At 30.7% G+C, this 24,427-nt stretch overlaps 2 protein-coding genes across 2 annotated transcripts in view; both read right to left on the bottom strand.

The window, feature by feature from the left end:
- Window positions 1-9,987: 9,987 nt before the first annotated feature.
- On the bottom strand, window positions 9,988-12,465 carry HELRODRAFT_87582 (hypothetical protein; the record flags this gene model as incomplete). The annotated part of the gene is made up of 2 exons (XM_009028829.1): window positions 9,988-10,229; window positions 12,069-12,465. Coding segments are annotated over 2 exons (639 nt in total), but the record flags the coding sequence as incomplete, so codon positions are not given.
- Window positions 12,466-17,540: 5,075 nt separating this feature from the next.
- HELRODRAFT_87607 (hypothetical protein) overlaps window positions 17,541-24,427 on the bottom strand; it is a gene marked incomplete at both ends in the record, with an annotated part of 9,779 nt that continues 2,892 nt past the window's right edge. The window contains 8 exons of the mRNA XM_009028833.1: window positions 17,541-17,643; window positions 18,396-18,441; window positions 18,978-19,097; window positions 19,335-19,398; window positions 19,570-19,621; window positions 19,921-20,095; window positions 23,174-23,275; window positions 23,404-23,493. Coding sequence (XP_009027081.1) covers window positions 17,541-17,643; window positions 18,396-18,441; window positions 18,978-19,097; window positions 19,335-19,398; window positions 19,570-19,621; window positions 19,921-20,095; window positions 23,174-23,275; window positions 23,404-23,493 — 752 coding nt within the window. The remainder of the gene's footprint in view (window positions 17,644-18,395; window positions 18,442-18,977; window positions 19,098-19,334; window positions 19,399-19,569; window positions 19,622-19,920; window positions 20,096-23,173; window positions 23,276-23,403; window positions 23,494-24,427) is intronic.

Here is a 24,427-nt window from a genome sequence, read left to right as displayed (position 1 = left end):
TTGATCACTGCAACTTGTTTTCAATGCCTCCAAGTTATCAATTAAAAAATTTTATTTCATTTAAAATCGGTCTGTCCGATTAACTCACAATAGCGGGCCGTGGTACATGAAACGATGTATTCGTATTCATTAGAGCTTCTCAAAACATTATATTGGCTTCAGTGAATAACCTCTATAACATTGCCGTCTTTACTATTAGAGCCCTAAGACCACAACCCCTTAATTAACTTTTCATCTTCATATCCCGTCCCAAACAAAAAAGGATTTACGTTTATCATTTTTTTCTTCATTTTATAAATATTTTGAAGCAGTTACATTTTGTGAGTTGACATTTCTGCTAACCAGCTCCACACGCGTGAAACAGGCGCCACGTTGTTCGTTATTTTGGTGATATTATTATTATTAATTAATAAAATAAGCAACTTAATAATGAATCTACCGATATACTAACCAACAACAGTAAGCAGGATGTTGTCCAGAAGAATGGCGACGAATACAATGAAGAGAACCAACCTCCTCGACGATCTCCATTCTTTCCGCCTACCAAACATCACATCACAACAATTACTACCCACTGAAGTATTTCCATTATCAGTATTTTCACTATTACCATTAATAGATGAGTTTACAGTATTGTTGTCGTTACTTTCACAATTCGTAATAATGTTATCTTTTGTATTGTTGCTGCCATTTATATTTTTGATGTCACCGAATGTTTTAATGTTGTTGTCAACGTTGTTAATGCTGTTGCTGTTTTCTTCCTTTTCAATGAAAGTGTCATTATTGTTGTTAACATAATTTTCTGGTTGCAGAGACATTTTGAACAAATTGCATGAATTGAAATGGTTGTTTGAAATTGGTGGAGGCAACTTTTCTGACGATTGCGATGAAGATGATGAGGAGGGCGTCGTAACGACAGTGAATGTGATGATGTTGGTAACTAGGAAGATGATTGTAATGAGGAGATGTTGCAACAATGAAATGATGTTCATAATGTGAGAATTTTGGTTAGGATGATGAGGATGAAGAGGAAATGAAGGTTATCTGCATCTGTTGCATGTTTTTCCTGTCTTTAACGTCCGAAACAAAAATGATATATTTCACCAATTCGTAATAATTTATTATTGCTCTTCTCCGGCGTATCATACGTTGTGTTATTGTTCTTTTAAATTTAGAAATGATTCAAACAATTGATTTTTTTTACGAAATGGGTTTTAATTTTGAATTAAACAAGCTATCAGGTAGTATAATCCAAATAAAAATTTTGGATTTATTCTTTGAGCAACGTCGATGCATTGGAGTAAAATGGAAATGGAGCCAAATAACTATATGTAGGCATACATTTGTATGTGTGTGTATGTACGTATGTTTGAACGTTTGTATATACATGTGTCTATGTAACCCTACGCATTATGGATTTGCAGTTTTGGTGCTGGCAGGAGTGTGGATTTGATGATTGTGATGTGACTGGAGTTGCGAGTGACTACTTTTGGGCAGTGCGTGAGCACTGGCAGATTTCTTGTTTTTGGCTTTGTTGCCAAAAGGCTTTCGATTTACCCATTCCACTTGAAGTACATAACAAATAATGAATAGGTAAAACAAAAAATATACTTCTATGTATAGTGATAATCTAATAATAAAAATTTAATAATCTACACAAGCATTTGTATGAGTGCAGAAATCTGATTTAATTTTTTATTCATTATTCAATATTTCTTACAAATTTATGTTTAAAACTATTATAAGATTATTTACATTTGCACGCAATTCCCTTAGGGGCCGTTAATAAAGAGCAGCTTGCGGAGATGCAAATTTTATAGTTGGCGAATTTCATTGCAACCGTTAAAAAATATTTCTACATCTTCTCTCTTTGGAAAGTTTTTTAATTAATTATTATTACCACGATCTCATTTCAAACCAAACGGTATTGTGATTATAACAAATAACAAAAATAAAAAAGGTTTAATAATTAACATAATATAAAAAACATTTTTCATAGTGGTCCAAGAAGACTGAGTTTGTGACAGGACCACTCTGAGACTTTTTTTTAATATCCTACTCTTGCCAAGTTTGCTTTAAAATCGTTAGTTGTTTCTGCTCATATTTTTCTTCATTTTCCAGTTTGTTCCACTCGTGGACAACTCTGCAGCTAAAAAAATTATGTTTTATCGATCTCAAGCTTTTTCTTAAAGATCTTATATTTACGCCCCCTTGTTTTACTGTTCATCTTAAGCTCAAATAATTTCGCTGATTCTAAATTCTCCTACATAGTGATGATTTTGTATGTTTAAATCAAATCTCCTCTTGTTCTTCTTTTTTCTAATGTTTCCAATTCACAAACTTTTGTGATAGAGGTAGATAAGTGCTGTTTTGGCCACAAGAAAAGCAGAGCTACAGCCGATTGTCTTTCAGCCAGACGACGCTGCCTGTCTTATAACTTTTGGCTGTTTGCGCCTCAGCTCCGATATGTTTATCAGGCAAAGATTTCCACGCATTAGTTTACTTAGTTAAATAAATACTTTTCTACTCCCGTGCCTGTTTTTTTTTAAATTTTACAATGTAGGCCCTTTTTGGGTATTTTTCGATACTACGCAAATTTCAAATTAATTCACAAATTTTTTTGGTTGTTACAAATATATTTCATTTTTAATCGGCGCATATGCACATCGTTTCTAACAACGTTCAACAGGTTAATATGTTCGATTGGTTAGAAACTGTATGTCAACAACGGAGATCTTCGTCCAATGAACAAAGATAAACTAAATATTTTTATTTGGTCTAAATAAATTTTTTTTTATATAAATATTCTGCAGAATGTGTTGAAAGATTGAAAACCTAACTTAATTTGTATAAGAATTAATGAAAGCTTTGTCATGTTCTTTAGACAGTAGTTTGTTAGCAAATGAAATTGATGGAGCGCATGAAATTTCTGAAAATCGCGAAAGAAAAACACCCACATGCTTCACTATGAAGCAAAAGATGAATTTGTTATGGACGACAACGTTTTAAAATTTAATTTTTTTTTCGATTTTTCGATATTGAGAATGATTTGAACTAATGGAAAGCTGATTTTTCTTCTATACTATTATGTGACAAACATCATTATATGACACATGGCAGCAATCATGAAAACCGTTACATAAATCCAAATATTAAATTTCAGATGGTTATCAATGAAAAAATAAAAAAGACTGTAGAGAGACCTCTTTCACAAAATCTGGAGGCCATTAGATATTAAAAACTATATTTTGAGTCAGAACTTGACGCCAGTTTCCAAAATTTATCTGTAGAACTTCGTTGTAAAAAATTTTATAAAATAAATTATAATTTAAAATTACATAGAATTGCTAATTTAAACCGAAAGAAAGAAAAATTTAGCAATTACATTTATTGAAAGAGATATTTGCTTACTCGAAAATTTTTTACCTTTCTGAAAAGTTTAAAAAATTTTATTTTCAATATTTTATAATTTGTTAGATACGATTCTGATATCCTATAGCCTTGTCACCGATTTTGCTTTATTCGAGATTAGTCGTGATGTATTCAAGTCTTCATCAAGCCTGAGTTAAAAAGCGCCTCTGAGATTTACTCACAAATTGCATCTTACAAATCTTGCATACGATACGATGTTATGTACGTACTACTCTAACTCCAAAAGCTATAGTTGTGCTTTCAATTCATGAAATATTCAGTCAATACAAAAGTTTTACGCTAGAAGCAAGAAGTTATTTTTGTGCCCTAAACTATTACATTATTTTTATCTTTAATGTACTGAGAAATTGTGAAAATTCATTTGAAAATTTAAAACCTAAATTTGTGAAACAGGAAAACCAAATTTAATTTGTACGTTATCGGGCAGCGGTCTAGGATCCGTTCTGGTTGAGACTAGCACGACTGACGTAACTTCACTTTTTTCATATTTAATATATTTCAGTTTATTGCACTGTCTTTTTTATCTTTAACAACTTTTGGCCGATCCAGCATACTCAACTCATATTGTTTGATACTCATCCAAATCCATTTTTGCATTGTATTTGTACACAAACCACGCACATGCACACCGCGCAATCGTTTGTTCATAAAGATTGCAACATGTTTTCGTCAATCGATGATGCATAAGCTAGCTAACGGTTGCTGTTAAATTTACTGTGTAGGTATAAAGATATCCAACGTTTAACACAACGTTGATTTTAAATTTCAATTACTTCAAACGTCTGTTATCAGTAAAAGAAATAACAATTGGATATTGGAGTTATAACTACAATGATAATCAGTGTAAATATGTTGTAAATAAGCAAACCTAAGTGTCAACAAAATGAAAAACTGAAATGGGTTCAAAATTTGGTTCACGTCCTCAAAATATAAATTTATTTTTATAAAAGATTCAATGTTCAATCATCTGTATTTTGAAGTAATGAGTGATCGATGAGTGAATAATTGATATTACTGCTTTAGATGGAATGTTATCCCAACTTCGTGATGATTTTGAGGGCAAAGATTTTGTTGTTGAAATTACTTCCGATGACGTTGCATACACGCAGAAGAATGAATTTGAGAGATGACCATTGAGAAATTTTTGCCAATCATTGTTATCCTGAAATGGTTTTGATAATTTTGAGGCAGTGTTGACAAATTAATCATTCAAATAATTTTCTGGGTTTAGAACATTCTGGTCATTCATAGTAGTCTGTAATTAGTTGTAAATTGTGCATTATGTTAATTTTGTCATGAATTATAAATTTACTTAAAAATTGTGTTAGAATGAACAATTTGTGAACGGTGGCCTGCGACACAAGAATTTTGTTTTCTTTTAGCTTTGGTCTCCTAATTATTACCTAATTATTATTAATTTGGATTGATTGAATAAAATTTGATTTGAATTTGATTAGTTAGTTTTGCTGTTGTTTCGTTAGTAATTGCAGTTATTGTTAGTAATTCTTGTTGGAATAAAAAATCTGTGTGCTAAGACTGACGCTTGTAGTGAAATTTATTAAAAAGTTCTTGATTTTATCTGTATTTGAACATGAAAGGTCAATGTTTAGAAATTAATTTTCTTGGCTTACAGCTAGTCGAATTTTTTTTAAATAATTGTTTAACGTTTAATTGCGACAGTGGTCAGTACGTTATTATAATGCCGGCTAGAATTTTTTACTTTTTTCTTTTTCACCTTATCTGACGTATGTTTCAAGAAAATAAAATATGATTCCATTAATATTATTGTTGTTGTTGTTATTGTTTTTAAATGTGCAGCATTGCAATAGACGTGTTGTCGATATTTTTATACAAAATGAAATCAGTGATGAACTATTCGAACTATAGATATATATAGTATATCTTTTATCAACTCTATTGAATTAGAACTATCAGACGTTTCCTCACAATAGAGTCAACAAAAACACTTGTTCACGGCTTCGTCTATAGTAGAATTGATTTTTCAAACTCAATAGTGTATGGAGTAAACTTATTCCTACAGGACTGTGTTTAATCGGTGTTAAACGCTGAAGCAAGAATGCTTGCTGGCGTCTCGAAATCTTCACTCCACCTCAAAATACATGCATGACGATTTGCATTGGCTACTGTTTCCGGTGAGGATTAAATTTAAAATGGCATTGTTAGTCAGAGATTTTATGAATGGTAAGGCTCCGCTTCATCTGAGTAAACAACTGGCGCCGGTGTCGGGAATTTAAGGACGCAGTCATTTGAGGTCATTGGGCTATGAAAACTTGGTCAATCTGGTATTCCAATCGACAAATTTCGGAAGGCGAAGATTTGCAGTAGTTGCAGTTGAAGTTTGAAACTCACTTCCTGTACAGCTGGAAACTGGTTCCAACACTGTTCAAAAAAATGTTGAAGCCTCTGTTCAAAAGAATGTAGAAGCATCATTATTTCAATGATGTGCTATTTCAATTATATTGAGTAATTGAGTTGTGTTATCTTCTTCTCGGTTCCAGAGTCCTTATGCGTGGACGATGGGAAAATCCGCTCTTATAAATTTCTAGAACGAGTTACAGTTATAAAAGTGGTTTTCATAATTGTAGACATATTTATCTATCATTTCTTTGTTATTGTTTACCGGAATTTTCCAGGATAGCCGCTTTTACACCGAAATGTTTTTACGGAAAATGGAAAGGTTTGTAGTCGTTTTTGTCTTTTTTAAAAAATATTGCAGCTTAAAATATTGTATTATATTGTGTAATAATAATTTTTAAATAGATTAGTTTAGATATGTTATATGTCACGACAAATTTTCTACTTCAGATTTTTCTTAGTGACCATGTGTGTGGACATTGGGATTATTGAACGTGCTGCATGCGTACATTTCCAATGCTAAACTAATGTCACTTATTTTTGTGGATAAATTTGAGTTCTATTTGGCTTATCTATATTTTTTCACTTACAGACACGTGTCCTGATACTTTGGATGAATCAGAAATCGAAGATTTATCTGATGGCAATCTGATGGCCGGGGCAAGAGATTGAATCAGATGATTCTGATGACACTGACTCTGATAAAGAAAATGACAGTGATGATGACAATGGAAAAAGTGTCTATTTTAATTTATTCAAAGTTACATTAATGAGAACTTTTAAATTCAATCTCTCATTGCATGAACGTCACATCTGTGAGCAAAACTGATAACAACTTAAAGACAACACCATTTGAAATTTGTCAATTTTTGGGCGTGTTTGTGATGATGTCATGCATTGGTTATCCTCAAATGAATATGTACTGGTCGTTATTGCTGACACCATATCAAGAAACCGCTTTTTTAAGCTACGTACTATTTTAAAAATGGTGGTTGGCAATGACGTCACAGAGGAAAAAAAAGGATGAATTTTGGAAGATAAGGGCGTTAATTGAGCATATCCAGCAAAAGTGCTTACAGTTGCCAAGATTTAAAAAAGTGGCAGTAGACGAACAAATGGCTCCATTTGCTGGTGCTGCTCCTGCCAATCAATACCAATATCAAACAAACCGAACCCAGTAGGTATGAAAAACTTTGTTGTGTCAACTACTGACGGCTTAGTTCTAGATTTTTTTTTGTATCAAGTACAACACCGGTATGATAATGAGAAATTATATATATATATTATATATATATATATATATATATATATATATATATATATATATATAACACCCAACCATCCAATATATCAGCGTAATTCAGCTGATAACTTCCATCCTGGTGATTAACAACAAGTCCAACAAATCAGCAGATGTTCAATTGAGAAGTTTGTTTATAACTGTTATTTAAGTAAAATTTCATCGCTTTTTTAAAATTGTTATAAACTTGACAGTTATGTAAAATATAGCAACATCTCTTCTAAAATTTTCTAGGTATTCCGGATATTTATAGATATAGTTATTTATAGAATAGTTCATAACGGGGAATATGATATGTTATCTATGAAATTTTGTACATCCGTGAGTTGTTCACAACTGTGGCCCTCACCTGTTGTCTTTTTCATAATATCTGCAATTAACCATAACAACGATGTATACAACGCATTCAACGCTTCCTGCCTCTAGCTTCGACTGACGTATTTTGAAATTATTAAATTTAACGCAATAATTTATCTAAAACAGTTTCATTTTAAAGGAGTTGCATAACTTTGAAGCATAATAATATCTGAACTGTTCATTTATTAGTTATCAGTTTCTTTTTCTCAGTAATAATACTTAAAAAAATTGTGAAAAATTTCATAATAGGATATACGTACGTTATGCTTAAAATTATCATTATAATTAGCACATCATACGTAATAATAATAATAATAACGATATTAATGGTAATAGGTCTTACAACAATTGATTTTATTATCTTAATTTATTGTGGTTTCGTTTAAATGTAAAAATGTAAACAGTAGATGAATAAATAATTAAACCTATTGATACGAAATTAAATGAGTCAAAATCATGGATATATATATATATAAACTACAGAAATGTCTTATTTTCACAATCGATTTTTTAAGCATTAAAAATCGGCAAACAAACGTTGACTTTGTTAAAATCATGCCTGATAAAATTTTAATTGCTCTTTAAAGGTTGATGATGTTATCAATGATGAATTATCAGTGTGTAATCTTTTCAATAAACATTTTTCATCTTTGCGTAATTTAACTTGTTCTTGTATAACATCACATCATTTTGCAACTATAATAAATATTTGATTCTACATATCTCCAATTCATTGTCATGTTTGATTGTACTATTTTTGATATAATGGATGTCGCATGGGATAGTAAGAACTCATTTAAGTGTAAATAATTTATAGAAATCGGAAAATCTGATCTGGGAAAGAAATGTTTTATTTCTGGCCAGAATATGACAAATACGTAAACAGTGATTTAGTTGAAGAAGTGAAATGTTTTAAGTCAATTTATTCAGATAGCATACAAAAGAGAAAACCTTCACCCAATAAAGTTGAAGTTAGAATCTATATTTCCAAATATTTCTATTGCATTACGGATCTTTTGTACAATTCCTGTAACAGTTGCAGAAGAAACTGAAAGAACATTCAGCAAGTTAAATCGAATAAAATATGTGCAGCGGCCAAATATGAAGCAAGACCCTTTGAACGGTCTTGAAGTCTGGCGATTCAACATTGGCAAAGTTATTAAATTTTAATGACGTTATAAACAATTTTGTTTAATCCAAACCAAGGTGTTCGTTTTCAAAAACAATACATTCAAATTTGTTACATCTGTTCAATTAAACGGTTTTATACTTTAATTTAAAATTAAACATAATTTTTTTTTAAATAACAACTGAATAAATGATGTAAAGGTCTAACCTATCTTCTGAACTTTAAGTACTAAGTACAAATTGTATATGCATACGATCTGTGAATTTCTTTAATTTTCATAATTTTTTAACTAATATTTAAATATTTTTATTATTATTATTTTTATATTTCGTTTGAAATATTTTTATTTTTCTTGTAGATAATTATTTTTTTAGACTTATTTTTTAATCGTAGACATGGCCTTCGTTTTTCAGTTTTGACCATAATCGATAATAAAAAAAAATCCTAATAAAGTTATGTTAATAAATATAGACATAAACAGTAATAATAAAATAGCGATAAAAAAAATTTAAATGAAATAGATGGAATATGTTTGTGCAGTTTGTGCAGTTTAACGGCGTTTCAGCACAACTGGCTATCTTTACGCCCCTTGTTCCTTTTCTATAAATGCGTTTTGTTGTTTTAAAACTTTTGAGAAATTATTTTTAAATTCTATTAAAAATTTGTATTTCCTGAAGGAATGATATTAGATTATTGATTTTATCTCTGGAAAAAATTTTTTCTACTTCTGAAGGGATGGCATGTCGTTTCCTACTATTATTGTGACTATTACATTTGACCAAAATGTGATGGATAGTTAGTTTTTCGTTACAAGAGTTGCATGTAGGCGAATTTGTTTTGTTGAGAATCCAGGAATGAGTCAAACTTGATGGCCTATTTTTAATCTGTTGATAATTGTCTGAGGTTTACGTTTTAAACCTTTAAATTCATTTTTTTGGCTGAGAAATGGTGTGGATAATTTAAGAAAGTTTGATGTTTGGTTCCATTCAAGTTGCCATTTCTCCATTGAAACCTTTTTTGTCCAAAATCTTAAATCATTGTGTGAATGGATTTAAGATGATTATATGGAATATAATAATGAAGATGAACCAAATGTTAGTGAAGATATTGATAGGACTGAAAATTATTTTCCCATATAATTATATTAATGGTAATAATATCTACTAAAATAAAATGGCATACATATACAATTTCAAAATCGGTATTATAACATTCTAAAATTTTCTTAAATAAAAAAATAAACCAGCGCTAAGAAAGACATCATCATGTCAGAACATCAATTTTTCCATCTTCATCATTATCTTCGTCATCCTAATCATGAATTTTCATTGTTTTTTCATTATCATCTTCTCCTTTCATATCTGTTGTTTCATCGTTAGATGACGTAAGCCAGTCATTTACTGCTCACACTGGAATGACTGAACTTGACATGCCTCTGGAGATCTCTCCGTCGAACGAACAGCTTGCCACACTCCTCAGCGTGCAGTCGCGTGTGTTTGTTCAGATTGCTTGGGTCGCTAACGCTCGTCCACAAAAGCGACACTTTAACGGGTTGAAGCGCGTGTGCGTTTTTATTTGAATCGTTAAACCGTACTTTCTTGAAAAAAATTGTACCGCAGTGAGTGCATTTGAAGACTTGTGCTGTTTTTCGAAGGTCGTCGTTCATAGAGATGTTTTGTAGTTGAATTGTTAGGTTTTTGGTGTTTCACATACAAATATGCTTTCAGTTGGTTTGGAAATTCTCAACATTTTCCGCAAACATGGCATCTGTAACCGTTGCCATTGTTGTGGTATGGAGGAATGAAACTGATGTTCAGGAAGATGGTTACGTCTGCGGAGAACCAAGCTTTTAAAGCCTCGCCTTTTTGAATTTTTTGAATTTTCTGAAAAATGAAAATTATTGTGTTGTTGTTGGAAAAAATGATGAGAATATTCTGGTTGAAGACGTCTGTAGCAGGAGGAATATATAGAATATATATATACCCTATAATCTCAACAAGAAGATGCAAAACTGAGAAGAAAGATAAAAAGAAGCATGGTTCATCATTTATAACGGTAACAAAAATTAAATAAAAAATGTTTCACACGAAATTTTTATTTACAGTCTAATTGGTTCAAACCAGACTATTTGGTAAAAAAAGATGACATTGATGCAAAGATTTAAAAGCAGCCTACTAGTCAAAAAATTATTTATATTAGGGGCCACACAGGACTTCATATCTGAGTCGCCAAAACCTTACTAGTGCTGTTGCGCTAATTTTTAATTAACTTATTTGAAGCTAAGACAATTTTTAAAAAGATTACACCAAAGTAATATTTATGTTTTGTAAATCAGTTTTTTAAAAGTTGTTAATTTTTTCAGTTCAGATTTTCAATTAGTTATACATTTTTTTTATAATTTATTTCAAAAATTGAATTTCAAAAAAAAGAAAAAGGAAAAAAGAAAAAAAAAGAAAGAAAAAATAGAATCAACAGGAACCAAAGGCGCAAAGATAGCCTATCAGAGCTGAGGCGCCGTAAAACTGCAGAAGAAGGAGAAGAAAGAGAATTTTAAAAAAGCACGAACACATAATATAACGAATGTTTAATTTTCAAAAACTTTAAGAATTTTTGTTCACGAGTATCATCTAATTACGTTGGAAATTTTTTAAAGTATAAATGATAGAAAAATATAATTTTGGAGTTTCCAACTAAATTGTTTTAAACGAGCAAGATTATTGTTTGACATTTTACAATCGTTATTAAATTATTGAAATTCAAGTAATGATTTTTTTGGTTAACAAACTTTGATTGACCGATTTTTATTGGTTCCTTGAGACTGTGTTCAGTTTATACACTTTTAATGTTGGCTAATGACTATTTTTTAATTATTATTTTTTGTATCTATCATTTAAATATTTTATTATTATTATCTTTTGTTGGAAATATTGAAATATTACTATTTTTCTTGTTGTCTAATTATTTTTTCAGACTTATTTTTTATTCGCTGGCGTGGCCCTCGTTTTTCAGTTTCGACCAAAATCGATAAAAAGGTTATATTGATGAATAAAAACAATAATAATAATAATAAAAGAATATCAATATAAGGAAAAATTGAAATGAAAAAATTGAATATGATGATGAAGATGAACCCAATGTTAATGATGATAATGATAATGGAAATTATCTTTCCATGTAATTATATTAATGGTAATAATATCAACTAAAATAAAATGATATACATATACAACTTTATAATCAATATTATACTATACTAAAATTTTCTTAAATAAAAAAAACAATCAGCGCTAAGACATCATCAACATCATGTCAGAACATCAATTTCTCCATCTTCATCATTCACATCATCAATTTTCATCATTTTTTCATTATCATCTTCTCCTTTCACTTCAGTTGGTTCCTCGCTGGATGACGTAAGCCAGTCATTGTCGAAAGAGTCAGCAGGAGTAGCAGCAGTAGTAGTAGCGGTTTTACTGGTAACATTGGAATGTTTGGACTTGACATGCCTCTGGAGATCTCTCCGTCGAACGAACAGCTTGCCACACTCTTCGCATGTGTACGGAGCCCTCATCTCAGCGTGCAGTCGCGTGTGTTTGTTGAGATTGCTTGGATCGCTGAATGCTCGTCCACAAAAGCGACACTTTAACGGTTTGAAGCCCGTGTGCGTTCGCATGTGAATCTTTAAACCATATTTTCGTAGAAAAACTTTACCGCAGTGAGTGCATTTGAAACCTTTGGCTGTTTTTGGAAGGTCGTCGTTCATAGGGATGTTTTTTATTTTAGTTGAATTGTTTGGTTGTTGGTGTTTAACAAACAAATGTGCTTTCAGTTGATTTGGATATTCCCAGCACTTTCCGCAAAACAGGCATCTGTTTCCCGTGCCAATTGTTGTTGTGGTTTGGAAGAATGAAACAGATGTTCAGGAAGATGGCTACGTCTGCGGAGAACCAAGCTCTTAACGCCTCGCCTTTCTGAATGAATCTTCTGCTTCTCATTAACATCATTAAGTTTTTGTTGCTGCCGGAGAAGATGATGAGAATATTCTGGTTGAAAAAGTCTGTAGCAGGAGGAATATAGTGGAATGGTTTTGGTTTCGACCGTTCATCTCTTTTATGATTGGCTGGATTCCCACCAATGAGACAAGAGGTGCTGAAAGAAAAGTTATTTTTATCTCTTCTTGTTACATCATAATCATCACTATTATTGTCATCATCATCATTTTCCTCCTCCTCCCAATACCTCATCATATCTTCCACCAATTTAAATTCTCCAACGATGACATCAGCATTGATGTCACGTGTTGCTACTGCATCATGGCGACCGTTGTTTATTCTGATGATTTCGTACATGGTTGGCTGTTGATGTTGTTGCGGCAACCAAGGTAGCAGGAAGTTGTTGTTGTTGCTGTTGTTGTTGCTGCTTATCATTTTGTATTGCAAATGTAGTTGCTGCTGTTAAACAATTATAAACTATTTTGTTGTTGTCGTTTGCTTTTGATGATATTGTATTTGGTGTTGTTGAATGATGGTGCAGTTGTTGTTGATCGTGTTGATGTTGTTGTTATCGATTGTATTGTTATTGTTGACTGCAGTCGCAAATCAAATCCAAACTGAATCAGATAAAATGAACTTTTGAGATCGATAACACATTTGAGATATATTTATACTCCTCCTCATTGTTCGTGTTATAATTTCTAAATATTCAATGTTCTTTCAAAAAATATTTATTACAAAACATTTTTATTATTTTTATTATTTGTTATAGATTTTGTTATTGAATAGATCTAAATTCAAACTTCGTGATTTTATTGGTTCACCGCCTTTGATCGCTTGATTTTTATTGGCTCCTTGTTCTTTGAGCGACTTGGCACACTCCTCAATATTGACCAATAAAGTTTTATTAATAGTTTATTTATGTTTATAATTATGACAATATTATTAATTAATATCTTGATTGTTTTTATTTTTTCGGCTGCTGTCAATAAAGCAGATGAGACATTTCTTGAAATCCAAAATTTAAAATGTATGTTTGCAGTTCTATTTTGAGTGTTTCTGAAAATTCTATTAAGTTGTAATTGCCTTACCCGAGGTAAAAATGATATTTCTGGCGGAAAACTTCACTATTCCAATTTTCATTAAAGCTTCCATTAAGTTGTAGATTTCCACAGCTGCTTGAGTTCAATTTTACCAACGATTCTTGACAAAAAGCTTCACTGACATTCACATTTAAAAATTTGCCGTAATGTTTTACAAATAATTCTTCTCCTTCGTCTGCATTTTACGGCGCTTCAGCTCTGATAGGCTATTTTTACGCCTTTGGCTCCTGTTGATTCTTTTTTTTCTTTTTTTTTCTTTTTTCTTCTTCCCTTTTTTTTCTCTTTTCTTTTTTTCTTTTGCAAATCACTTTTGAACAGTGGGGAAATTAGATTTTGTTGAAAATGTTTATTTCTTTGATAAATGATATTAGGTTTTTTATATTTTCATCTTTAAAAATTGAGTGGATATCTTATGGTATTTGATGTTTATTTCTGGATTCAAGTCTGACATTCTATTAATATGTGTTGAATTGTTAGTTTTGCATCACAGTTCTTACAAAGTGGAGGGCTTGTTTTGTTCAGAATCCATGAATGGATTAATTTTTAATGACCGATTTTTAGTCTGTTTACGATGTTTAAAACATTTCGACTTAGCTCGTTGATTTTGATGTTTTTGAATTTATTTAATTCTGGCATTACTATTTTGAAAAAATTATTTATCTTGTTCCATTCCTCTTGCCATTTTTCAGACACAAGGTCGTTTTTCATCACTCTTATGTCATGATATGGCATTGGAATGATTGATGGAGGATCTGAGTGAGCTTGTGATGCCAATTGATCCCCTCTTTCGTTTCCTTCGATTCCAATGTGGCTAGGGATCCATATTAATGTATTATTAATTTTATTACTTAGTATGTCGTGTATTTTGTTTTGCATCTGAAAAATTAACTGATGCCGAGGTTTTTACTGTTTTAATGCTACGAGAGTTGATAGCGAATCAGTGAAAATTTTATAGTTTTTTCCTGTTGAATTATATATGGAGGTTAATGCCATGTCTATAGCAGTTATTTCTGCTGTGTATATTGAAGTGTAGTTTGGAAGATGATGAGTAAGGCTGTTGGTATATTGAAATTGCTGTTGGAATATCACTGCTGCTGTTGTTGAATTTTCTTTTTTCGAGCCATCAGTGAATATTTTAATAGTATTTTCGTTATTGTCAATTTTTTCTCTGAATAATATTTTTGCTACTTCTTAGTCTTTGCTTGCTCTTGTTGTTGTATCAATTTCAGCACAAAACATCGGCCATGGAGGGGTTTTGTGAGTTACCTCCCTTAGAATTTTTATTTTATCTATTTTTTTGGTCTTGTAACAATTGTAGAAATAAATTTTGCTTTTGTTGATTGATTTTTGGCCATTATGTAATTGTAAGCAGCATTTTCTGTTTGAGATTTAAGTTTTAGGTAATAATTTATTGCTAAGTTTTGATGTCTAAAGTTTAGCGGCATCTCTCCTGCTAAGATAAGAAGGCTGTTTGATGGAGATGTTTTGAATTCTTCTAAGCATCTTCTTAGAGCTTCGTTGACTATTGGTTTGAAGATTTTCATATATGATTCTCTGGTTCCACCATATACTGGGCCGCCATAATCTAATATTGATCTTACTGTTGCTCGGTAGATTGTCATCAAATGTTTCTGGTGTGCACCACATGTGTAGTGAGACAATACTTTAATTAATAATTCAAATTGAATTATTAATTGAATTGAATTAAAAAACTGAACGACAAATAATTTAAGCACTCGATTTGTCAGGGTGGATTTTTTATGAATTTGATATCTTTAAAGTCATGCTCCATAATACTTATTTTTGTTAACAATCATCATTATTTAGTTTTAAGCTACTTTTAGTACATTGTTTTTCAGAATTCGTGGCTTTGTCGAAATGTTGCATAATACTTTTTTAATAACAAGAAGCTTTTTAAAACTTAATTTTTTATTATGAATACTATCCATATCCAAATTATTTTATGATACTCAAAACAAATCAGAAAACAATTTTTTTATAGTTTCTCAACCTCAAAGCTGGCCAAACCAAAAATATACTTTCAAATGTTATGTGATTGCTAGATATGTGTGGATTTCGTAAAATTGAATATTGAAAAAATTATATACAACTGTGTAGTATGTTAGTGATAATATGTGCTAACGGATTCGTTATTTTAATTTCTATTTATAAATCAATGATATGGACTCACCAATTATGCTACAGTATTTTATACTCGCAACATCTAAAAATATTTTAATGGAATTGTTTTGAATCAAAACTATTCTCTCAACAAAATTTGGAAATAAGTTTACTTTTTTAAGTTTCAGCATTTTCAAAAGGGTGTACCGTTATATCAATCCATCCCACTAAACTGAAGATGGTTTCGTTCAACTTTTAATATATTAGGTTGGTGCAAATATAATGTCGGTTTTATGTTAATAAATTTTTCATAACTAAATTTTTAAATACAATTTATTGAATATATTGATCATTATATATCATTTTGAAGGTTATTTATTCTTCTATCTAGCCTTTATTAATTAATTGGTCCAACTATTCAGTGTCTTTGATTTTGAGCGATATTTGGGAATGTTGTCTAAGCGTGATTTTTGGATTATTTTGCTTCATGAGTTTAAACTCGGGCATAATGCGGCAGAGGCAACTCATAATATTTTGGAAGCATGGGGCGACGTCGGTGCTTCTGAGCGTACCACACAAAGATGGTTTAAAAAATTTCGTTTCCGCAATATTTTTTTGCAATTTATTATTTAAAATATTTATTAAAGTCACTAGTGATGCGATCCTTTTTATGATTTATTGATATTGTAATTTTAAAAATGCAGTGCAACCCAATAAAACTATAAAAAATTATTCTTTGTGAAAAATTTTTCTTTGTGTGGATAGTGAAGTTTTTTTTGAATTTTTGACAGCTCACATGTCGATAGCATTAAATTAATATTAGGCTTTTCAACTGAATGACAGTGGAGAAGGACCTGTGCCCCATCAATTACGGCACGCACATAATAATAATAATACAACATGTGATGATATGTTACTAACTTTTAAATGTCATTACAGCAGCCAAAAAGAAGTTATGATAACATCGTCAAAATCTATTCACTAAAATAGTTTGCTACATTTCAAAATTACTAAACTAATGAGCATTAACAATAATAATATTTCAAATTTCATCAAACAGTGTTTAAATTCAATGTGATTAAATGATGTTTATGATCAAGTCATTCATTCATATGTACTATTTAGAGGCACCAGAAACACGCACTTAGCATAAATGAACGTGTATAAAACAACACACAAATTTTACACATTACGTAGAAATCTCTGCAGTCAAACCTAGCACGACTAGACAATTCAACTATATTCAACAATGTTTCGTCATCACGCCACCTGTTAACTTTTGCCAATGTATATTTTACCATCTATTTGCACCTTAGTTTGTTGTTGAATAACATTCTATTTAAATTACGTGATGTCAATTTCTAAATTTTGTTGTTTTTGTCATTCTTCTCATTTAAACAAATTGTAACTTATTGATCAGGAATTGAGAGATGTTCACGTGTTGTTCTTTATAAGAACCTGGATAAAATGTATGTTTGTGATGATAAGCGTATGTTCATTCTTTTTGAATGTGTGTACTTGTGTTTCGATGTGTGTGTGTGTGTGTGTGTGTGTGTGTGTGTGTGTGTCGGTGTGTTGATGGTATACTGGAATGTTTGTGATCGTTCGTAGTACTCTGAGGTTTATCATGTGAAATAACTAGGTGTGTCTAACTAGAACGATTTGTTCTTTTAGATTAATTTTTTATTTTGCCTAGTATTCATTTTTCATTATTTTCCAATGTAATTATTTTAAAATTTACAGACTTGTGTTTCTGCTTTGGTTGGCGGATTTCTGAGGAAGATGTGGATGGGTGAGTACAAGAGATTGATGGTTGTCATCATCCACATCAGTCTGTTGGTGGCGATGATTACAATGGTGATTATGATGATTTGGGGACAATATTGTCAAAAATAGCAATGATGATATCAGAGCGTCAGAGTATGATAAAAAAAAACGATCCCGACTCTTGTTCCTCAAAAATTTCGACTACAGGTAAATATTTTCGACTTTGATTCACGACTTCGATTCCGGGTTCGAGTCCAAGAAAACTTTTTAAACTGTTGCATTATAATTTTACTTAAATATCACTACTTAATTTAAAATGATTTAAAAAAACATTCAAAATCAGTCAAGGTAACTGTTTTTTTTTACTAAAAATAACTTTGTATTTAGGCTAAAAAAAATTAAAATTTACCGAAAGAAAATTATATGATTTTATTTACATTATTAACATTTATTTTCAGTTTTAAAGATTATTGCATGTTGCTCTGCATATTCATCTTAAAAAACACTCCGATTCCTTAAAAAGTTCGACTACGACTTCGACTCCAGCTAAAATCTCCGACTTTGACCAACTCTGACACTCTGGTTATTTTAACAGAAACGTTTTTTTAAGATTTCAAAAAGAATGAAGATAAAAGAGCCATTAAAACAATTATTAATTAAACATTAAGTTGCTGTCATCCACATTTCAATCATATAATTAACAATTACAACTATAAGCCCATAAAAAGAACATTATTTAAACAAGGTAAACTTCAATTATTTTTCAATCAATTTGTCTTGAAAAGTAAATTTTAATTAAATTTTCAAAATCATCCTACCCTCTGAACCCAATTAACTTCATTACTAGTCCACTGAATGACGGCCCTGTTAATTTATATTAGAGCAAACATGTCAATGAGTTTGTATCTATGATAAAAATCCACTTCTCTTTATTCATCAACGCGTCAACGTATCATATAATCATTCAATCACAGTCCAACAAAAGACATTCGCAACCATGGATACATATGATAAGGATAAGGCAGACCCGTTTTGTATATATATACATTGCTCATATATATCAAAGTCAATCTAACAAATTTGTTACATAGTAAGATATATTTGTTGAAATGTGAATTTAAGTTAAAGTAAACAATAAGTTTTTAACCGGTTGTTTAGCGACTATCGACCTAGTTGTTTTTTTGTCAATTTATTTACATTTAATTAAAAAAATGTCTAAAGTTTAACAATAAAATATGATAGTAAGTCGTTTGATTGTAATTATTTACAATTAATTACTACGAAAAAATGTTTAATGTTTACGCGTTTAATTCCATAGAACCAAAAAAATTATTAGGCAGGTAATAATTTTTACGCCATATCCATTATAATATATCAATGTTCGCAACCGACTAACTAACCAATCGCAAACGCCAAACAAAACGCCGCGTCGGCAATGGCATAGACACTTCCATATATAGGCACGTGACGTATGTCGACCAGGTGAGCCATCATTGGAATCATTGAGGAATGCATCATGCCTGTTTTGTTAGTTGTGGTTAATTCGTTTTTATACTGACTATCGTTTTGAACTTCATCATTTTTTAAACTCCATGCTTGAAAGTTAAACTGTTTTGGTAATTTAGCTATTGGTTGTAATTGTGGAATAGTAACTTAGTCTACCTTATATACAAATTTTTTTTCATTGCAAATATCAACAGTATATTTCGATGATAGCTATGAACAGATATAATTAATTGCCATATTTTGAAACTCACCGATTGCAAATCCAAGTGCAGCGATTGGAACTATTAAATGTTCTAATTGTGTTGCAAATGGAATCTGTGAAAAAATTTGAATGCACTCTATCAAGTGAATCGTCACTGTATTATTTTTATTTGTTTCTTTTTTCAGGTTAAACTAATCACTCCATTTAAAAATGTTTGGGCAGTATGAAAGAGACCAGTAAGTTATTTATTATTAAGTGCATTATTGTAAAAACAAGTTACTCACGAAAAATAAGGACACACCGATGATGATTGATCCGATCATTGCACTCAACCATCTGAATATCAATTATTATTAATATTAATATTTCAACAAAAATATTACAGTTTTCCAAATAATATTAAACTAGCCATTACGTCACATTGTGCATTACCAATAACTCTGCAAGCTTTTTAATAACTGGTTTTATCATGTTTCATGAAAATTTGTTTTTCAAACAGTTTACAAAATATTGTAACAAACCAATTTATCTATTTTCAACAAATAAGAATAATTTCATTTCAATCATTTAATTACACATTTGTAACCAAAATTTTTTTTATTTTGGTGAAAACATTTTTGTAACAACTTTGTAACCTTCCGATTTTATGAGCCAGTGCTCCGAAAAAGTAAGTGCCGATAAGGTAGGATAAACTTCCGGGTAGGAAAGCAATTCCTTGCTGCCAATTTGATGATCCCATAACTTGGATCATATGCAATGGCAAGGTGGGTTCAAGCATGCCAAATCCCATGCTACCAATGAACATTGATACTGTAAAAATATATGGAATGGTGTTTGAACTTCAGATTGATCGATGATAAATAATCAACCATTTTCAGGTTAAACTGATTCGATGTTATAAATTGTTTAGACATTAAATGAATACTTTAAGATTTTTGCATTTTTCTCATCCTATTTAGGGTTTCCATAACATCTCTTAAAAAGAAGACATGTCCTCTTTTTACATTGAATTTTTTTTACTCTTTTTTTTGCCAAGGTTCTCTTTTATCCTCTTTTTTAATGTTTTCCAGAATATTATAAATTTTTAAATTAAAGGTTTCTATTTGTAAAAATTTAATCTGAAAAATGTCCGAAATCTAAAAATTAAAATTGTATTATGAAATTGTACAGCTTTGTACTCACGTTGAACTCAAAATTTGTACTCACGTTGCCGCTTCTTCAAAAGAAGCGGCAACGTGAGTACAAATTTTGAGTTTGTTTCTGTAGAGTTTTCGTCGACGCCGTGAAGGATGCCGCGGTGTTTGCCGACCTCGATAAAAAGTTCAATCTGCCCTTTGATTGGTATTTTTGTGTCGTTGGCTGCTTTCAGGGATTTTGTTAATAAATAAAAATCTTTCCGTATTATTTTCGTTGTTATTTTGTTTACTACCCTTATTACTAGTGTTATTATTGTTGTGACTATTATTATTTAAAATCTATAGTTTAATTAACTTAATGGGATGTGCCGTCGAATAGTGAACTTCGATTGAACTTCTTTAGATGATGATGCACTTCGGACAAACTTCTTTGGACAACGATGCGCTTCGAATGCACTTTGAATGAACTTCTTCGGACGATGATGCACTTCAAACAAACTTCTTTGGATGATGATGCGCTTTGAATGAATTTCTTCAGATGACGATGCGCTTCGGATAAACTTTTTCGGAAGTCGATACACTTCAAACGAACTTCTTCGGATGATGACGTACTTCCCTCACAAAGTCGAGGGCCTCCTCGTCTCCGTAGACCTGAATATCTGAATGATTCAATAAACAAACGCCAGAATGAATTTTTTTTTGTCTCCCCCCTTTGTTGGAGTATATATAGCCTTTGCCTTCTTCATTTCTTCATACATTTGATTATGACATACAATTTATATCGGAAGATATCGAAACGTTCATCGGCGAACAAATACGGCACCAAATGTATAAACTGGCGCCTCTTGTGTGAGCTCATCATTTCCATACATCGCGAATGCGCCTGCCTTTATTTGTCATACATACTGTAACACTCGATTGAAAGTAGGTTACAGTGAACAAAAGTTTAAGCTGTTTGCATCATGTCTTTGTTCTCTATTGGAAACTGTACCAAAGTTTAGGCGTGCTCGATCACTATTGATTGTTGCCCATATACAGACTCCACAAAGCCTGTAAAAGTGTGTCACGGGATAAAAATAGTTCAGCAGCACAGTGTGCGCATAACGTACGCGCCTGTCTTTGTTCATCAACTATAACCGGGCCAAAGTTTAACCGTGCTTGGTTACTGTTATCATCAGATTTTACATTTCTATAGAGATTTTTGAAAAAATTCTATAATTTTAATTTTATTCATTATTTGTTGCATGTTTGCTTTTTGATAAAGCTAGTTTATTTTAGTTCAAATTTAACGAGAACAATTTTAATATTTTTTGTTTATATTAACTTTTAAAATGCTAAAATGAAAATGTATTTTTAATGAAGAACTTAAAAATAAATATAAATTTATGAAGATAAATAACCAAAATTATTTATCGGACGTGCTATGTACAGTATGTAACTCAAAGGTTATACTAGCTAACAAAGGAAAATTTGATATTGAACAGCATTTAGTACCATGAATAAAAATATAAATCGATAATAATAACTCAACGTTATTTAATTATTATTATTAAGTATATTAATCAAAATAACAGAGTATTTAATTCAATTTTTAATTTGTATGTATATAATAACATTTACTGAAAAAAATTGTTTTTTAAAAAATTGTTTTCTTTGTCCTCTTTTTTTGTCAAAAATCTACTTTTCTTTAGTCCGTTGTCCTCTTTTTCTAATTTACGATCAATCAATCAATCAATCAATTAGCTTATAAAGCGCTATTTCCGCGATGTTCAACAGCGCTCCACAATGAATTTTGAAAACAGATGGGTCTTGAGATATGCTCTGAACTTCGCAAGTGATGGAGAAGTAGTCAAAGAAGTAGGTAGAGAGTTCCAGAGAAAAAGACCAGAAAAAGCAAAACGTTCATGTTAAACGTTGGCTATTTTTGGTATATTAAAAAGATATCGTATGTAACCCAAAACTTCGAAGTATGTATTTAATGGTTTAGAGGTGAGTGAGTATTGAAATTTTGTGCTATTTTCTTTCAGACTTTTATGATTATTCCCATTACTTATCGGTATCTCTATTTATTACAACGTTTGTAAGAATTCACATTCATTTTCGATCTTTTCTACAATTTTCCTTCCGTTTATTTTAACATCATTCTTGCGTCTCTTTTGCAATTTTTTCCATTTTCTGTTAATTTTAGTTCATATAATTAAGAAAAAAGAAATTGTTCAAATATACATTTAATGAAAATAAATAATAAAAATGCAAACGTTATGACATTAATTGAAATTAAATTTCAATTTAATAATAACATAATAAATACTTGATTTTCAAAATTGTATAAATAAGATGGTCATGTTGTGTTAGGACAATTCTATTTTATAAATTCGCTTTTTTTTGCCCCGATTTCCGTGAAATGATTTCCCATTTTGTAAAATTTCCATAACCAAAAATTTTCCCTGAAATATCTGTATATGAACCATCGAAATCTCAAAATTCCCGTTTCTAACTATATTAAAAGCGGTTCCTTCGCTGCTTCTGTTTTCGAATACTCTATTTTTTATTTTTAAGGTTTTTTCAGATTTTTTAATTGTTAATATGAATTAAAACAGATTTTACAGCTCATGTAGCTGTGAAATGGATTGCTGAAAATACTCAACAAAAGGCATTACATAATAAAGTCTGAATGATTTATTAATCAGCTGACTAAATCATTCATTCAATCAATTAAAAATACATTTTATCAGACAACTAGCCAACCAACCAGCAGCGATGATTATGTATGGATCAGTCAACAGCTCCTTCAATGAACTTCCCTTCTTATCCTCTTGTTTCATTTTCGGTTGCATCACGAACAATACCATGACTTGTGATAACAAACATCAATATTATTTTAAGCAATACAATTGAATTATAATTTGTATTATCTCCACCATTGCCAGCACAATCATTCACATCTTCGTCATAAACTTTCATCACCATAATAATCATCACCTCCAGCTACAAATGCAACAGCAGCCAGGATGATGAATGGTGTTTCCTTGCCACAAAACTCATACAAGACTCCTCCACACGTGGGACCAACTGAGGTGGTGATGATGATTATGGTAACGACAATGGTAGTGATGAGGATGATGATTAAAAACATGGTGACGACAACGTTCACAAGAATATTTAACACATTGTAGATAATTTAATTTAAAATAATATTTATTCGACATAACAAATATAACATCAAATTTACTTGCAAATGTTTAATTTTCTGAAAGAGAACTGTTTAAAAATTATATGTAAATCTTTAATATATATATATATATATATATATATAATATATATATAAATATATATTTTTTTTTTTGATAACAGACTGTTGTTAACGCAACATTTCAAAAATTCAACACTACTTTCAACATTGTTCAACTTTTTATATTTCTTTTTAATTTATTAATTTCAGAGAAATTAGACATATTATTGTTTTTTAAAAAGATAAGAAGGAACAAGTAATTATTAATTTATATAAATTATTCAATTAAAACAGAAAACCAATAAAATAAATTTAATAACTATAAACAATATAAAACGCGATTTTTAAAATTTTAAGGGCAAGATTGTTTATATTAAGTTGTTAAGGTAAATATCAACGCTCAGCCGAGAAGCGCAAATTAATTTATTTAATTAACTACATATTATTAATATTATTTTTACAATATTTAAAAACGTTATTATTATTATTATTATTATTGTTAACGTTATTATCATTATTATCATCGCTGTGGTTCTTCTTGCTTTTTGTGATGATGTTCCATTTGCAAGTGATATTTGTGCTGTGGGTTGTGGCGTTGGTATCTACAGTGTTGGCACTGTTGTTGTTGTTGTTATTGTTGATGATGTGGTTGTTGTTGTTGATGTTGGTGTTGTTGATGTTGTTGTTAGGGTTGTCACTATTGATGATGTTCCAATTGCAGCTAATATTTGCGCTGGGGGTTGTAGCATTGGTATCTACAGTGTTGGCACAGTG

The sequence above is a fragment of the Helobdella robusta genome (assembly GCF_000326865.2).
Source record: "Helobdella robusta unplaced genomic scaffold HELROscaffold_59, whole genome shotgun sequence".
Taxonomy (NCBI): Eukaryota; Metazoa; Annelida; class Clitellata; order Rhynchobdellida; family Glossiphoniidae; genus Helobdella; species Helobdella robusta.
The sequence above is the reverse complement of the archived record's forward strand: the minus strand, read 5'-3'. Positions and strand labels throughout refer to the sequence as shown.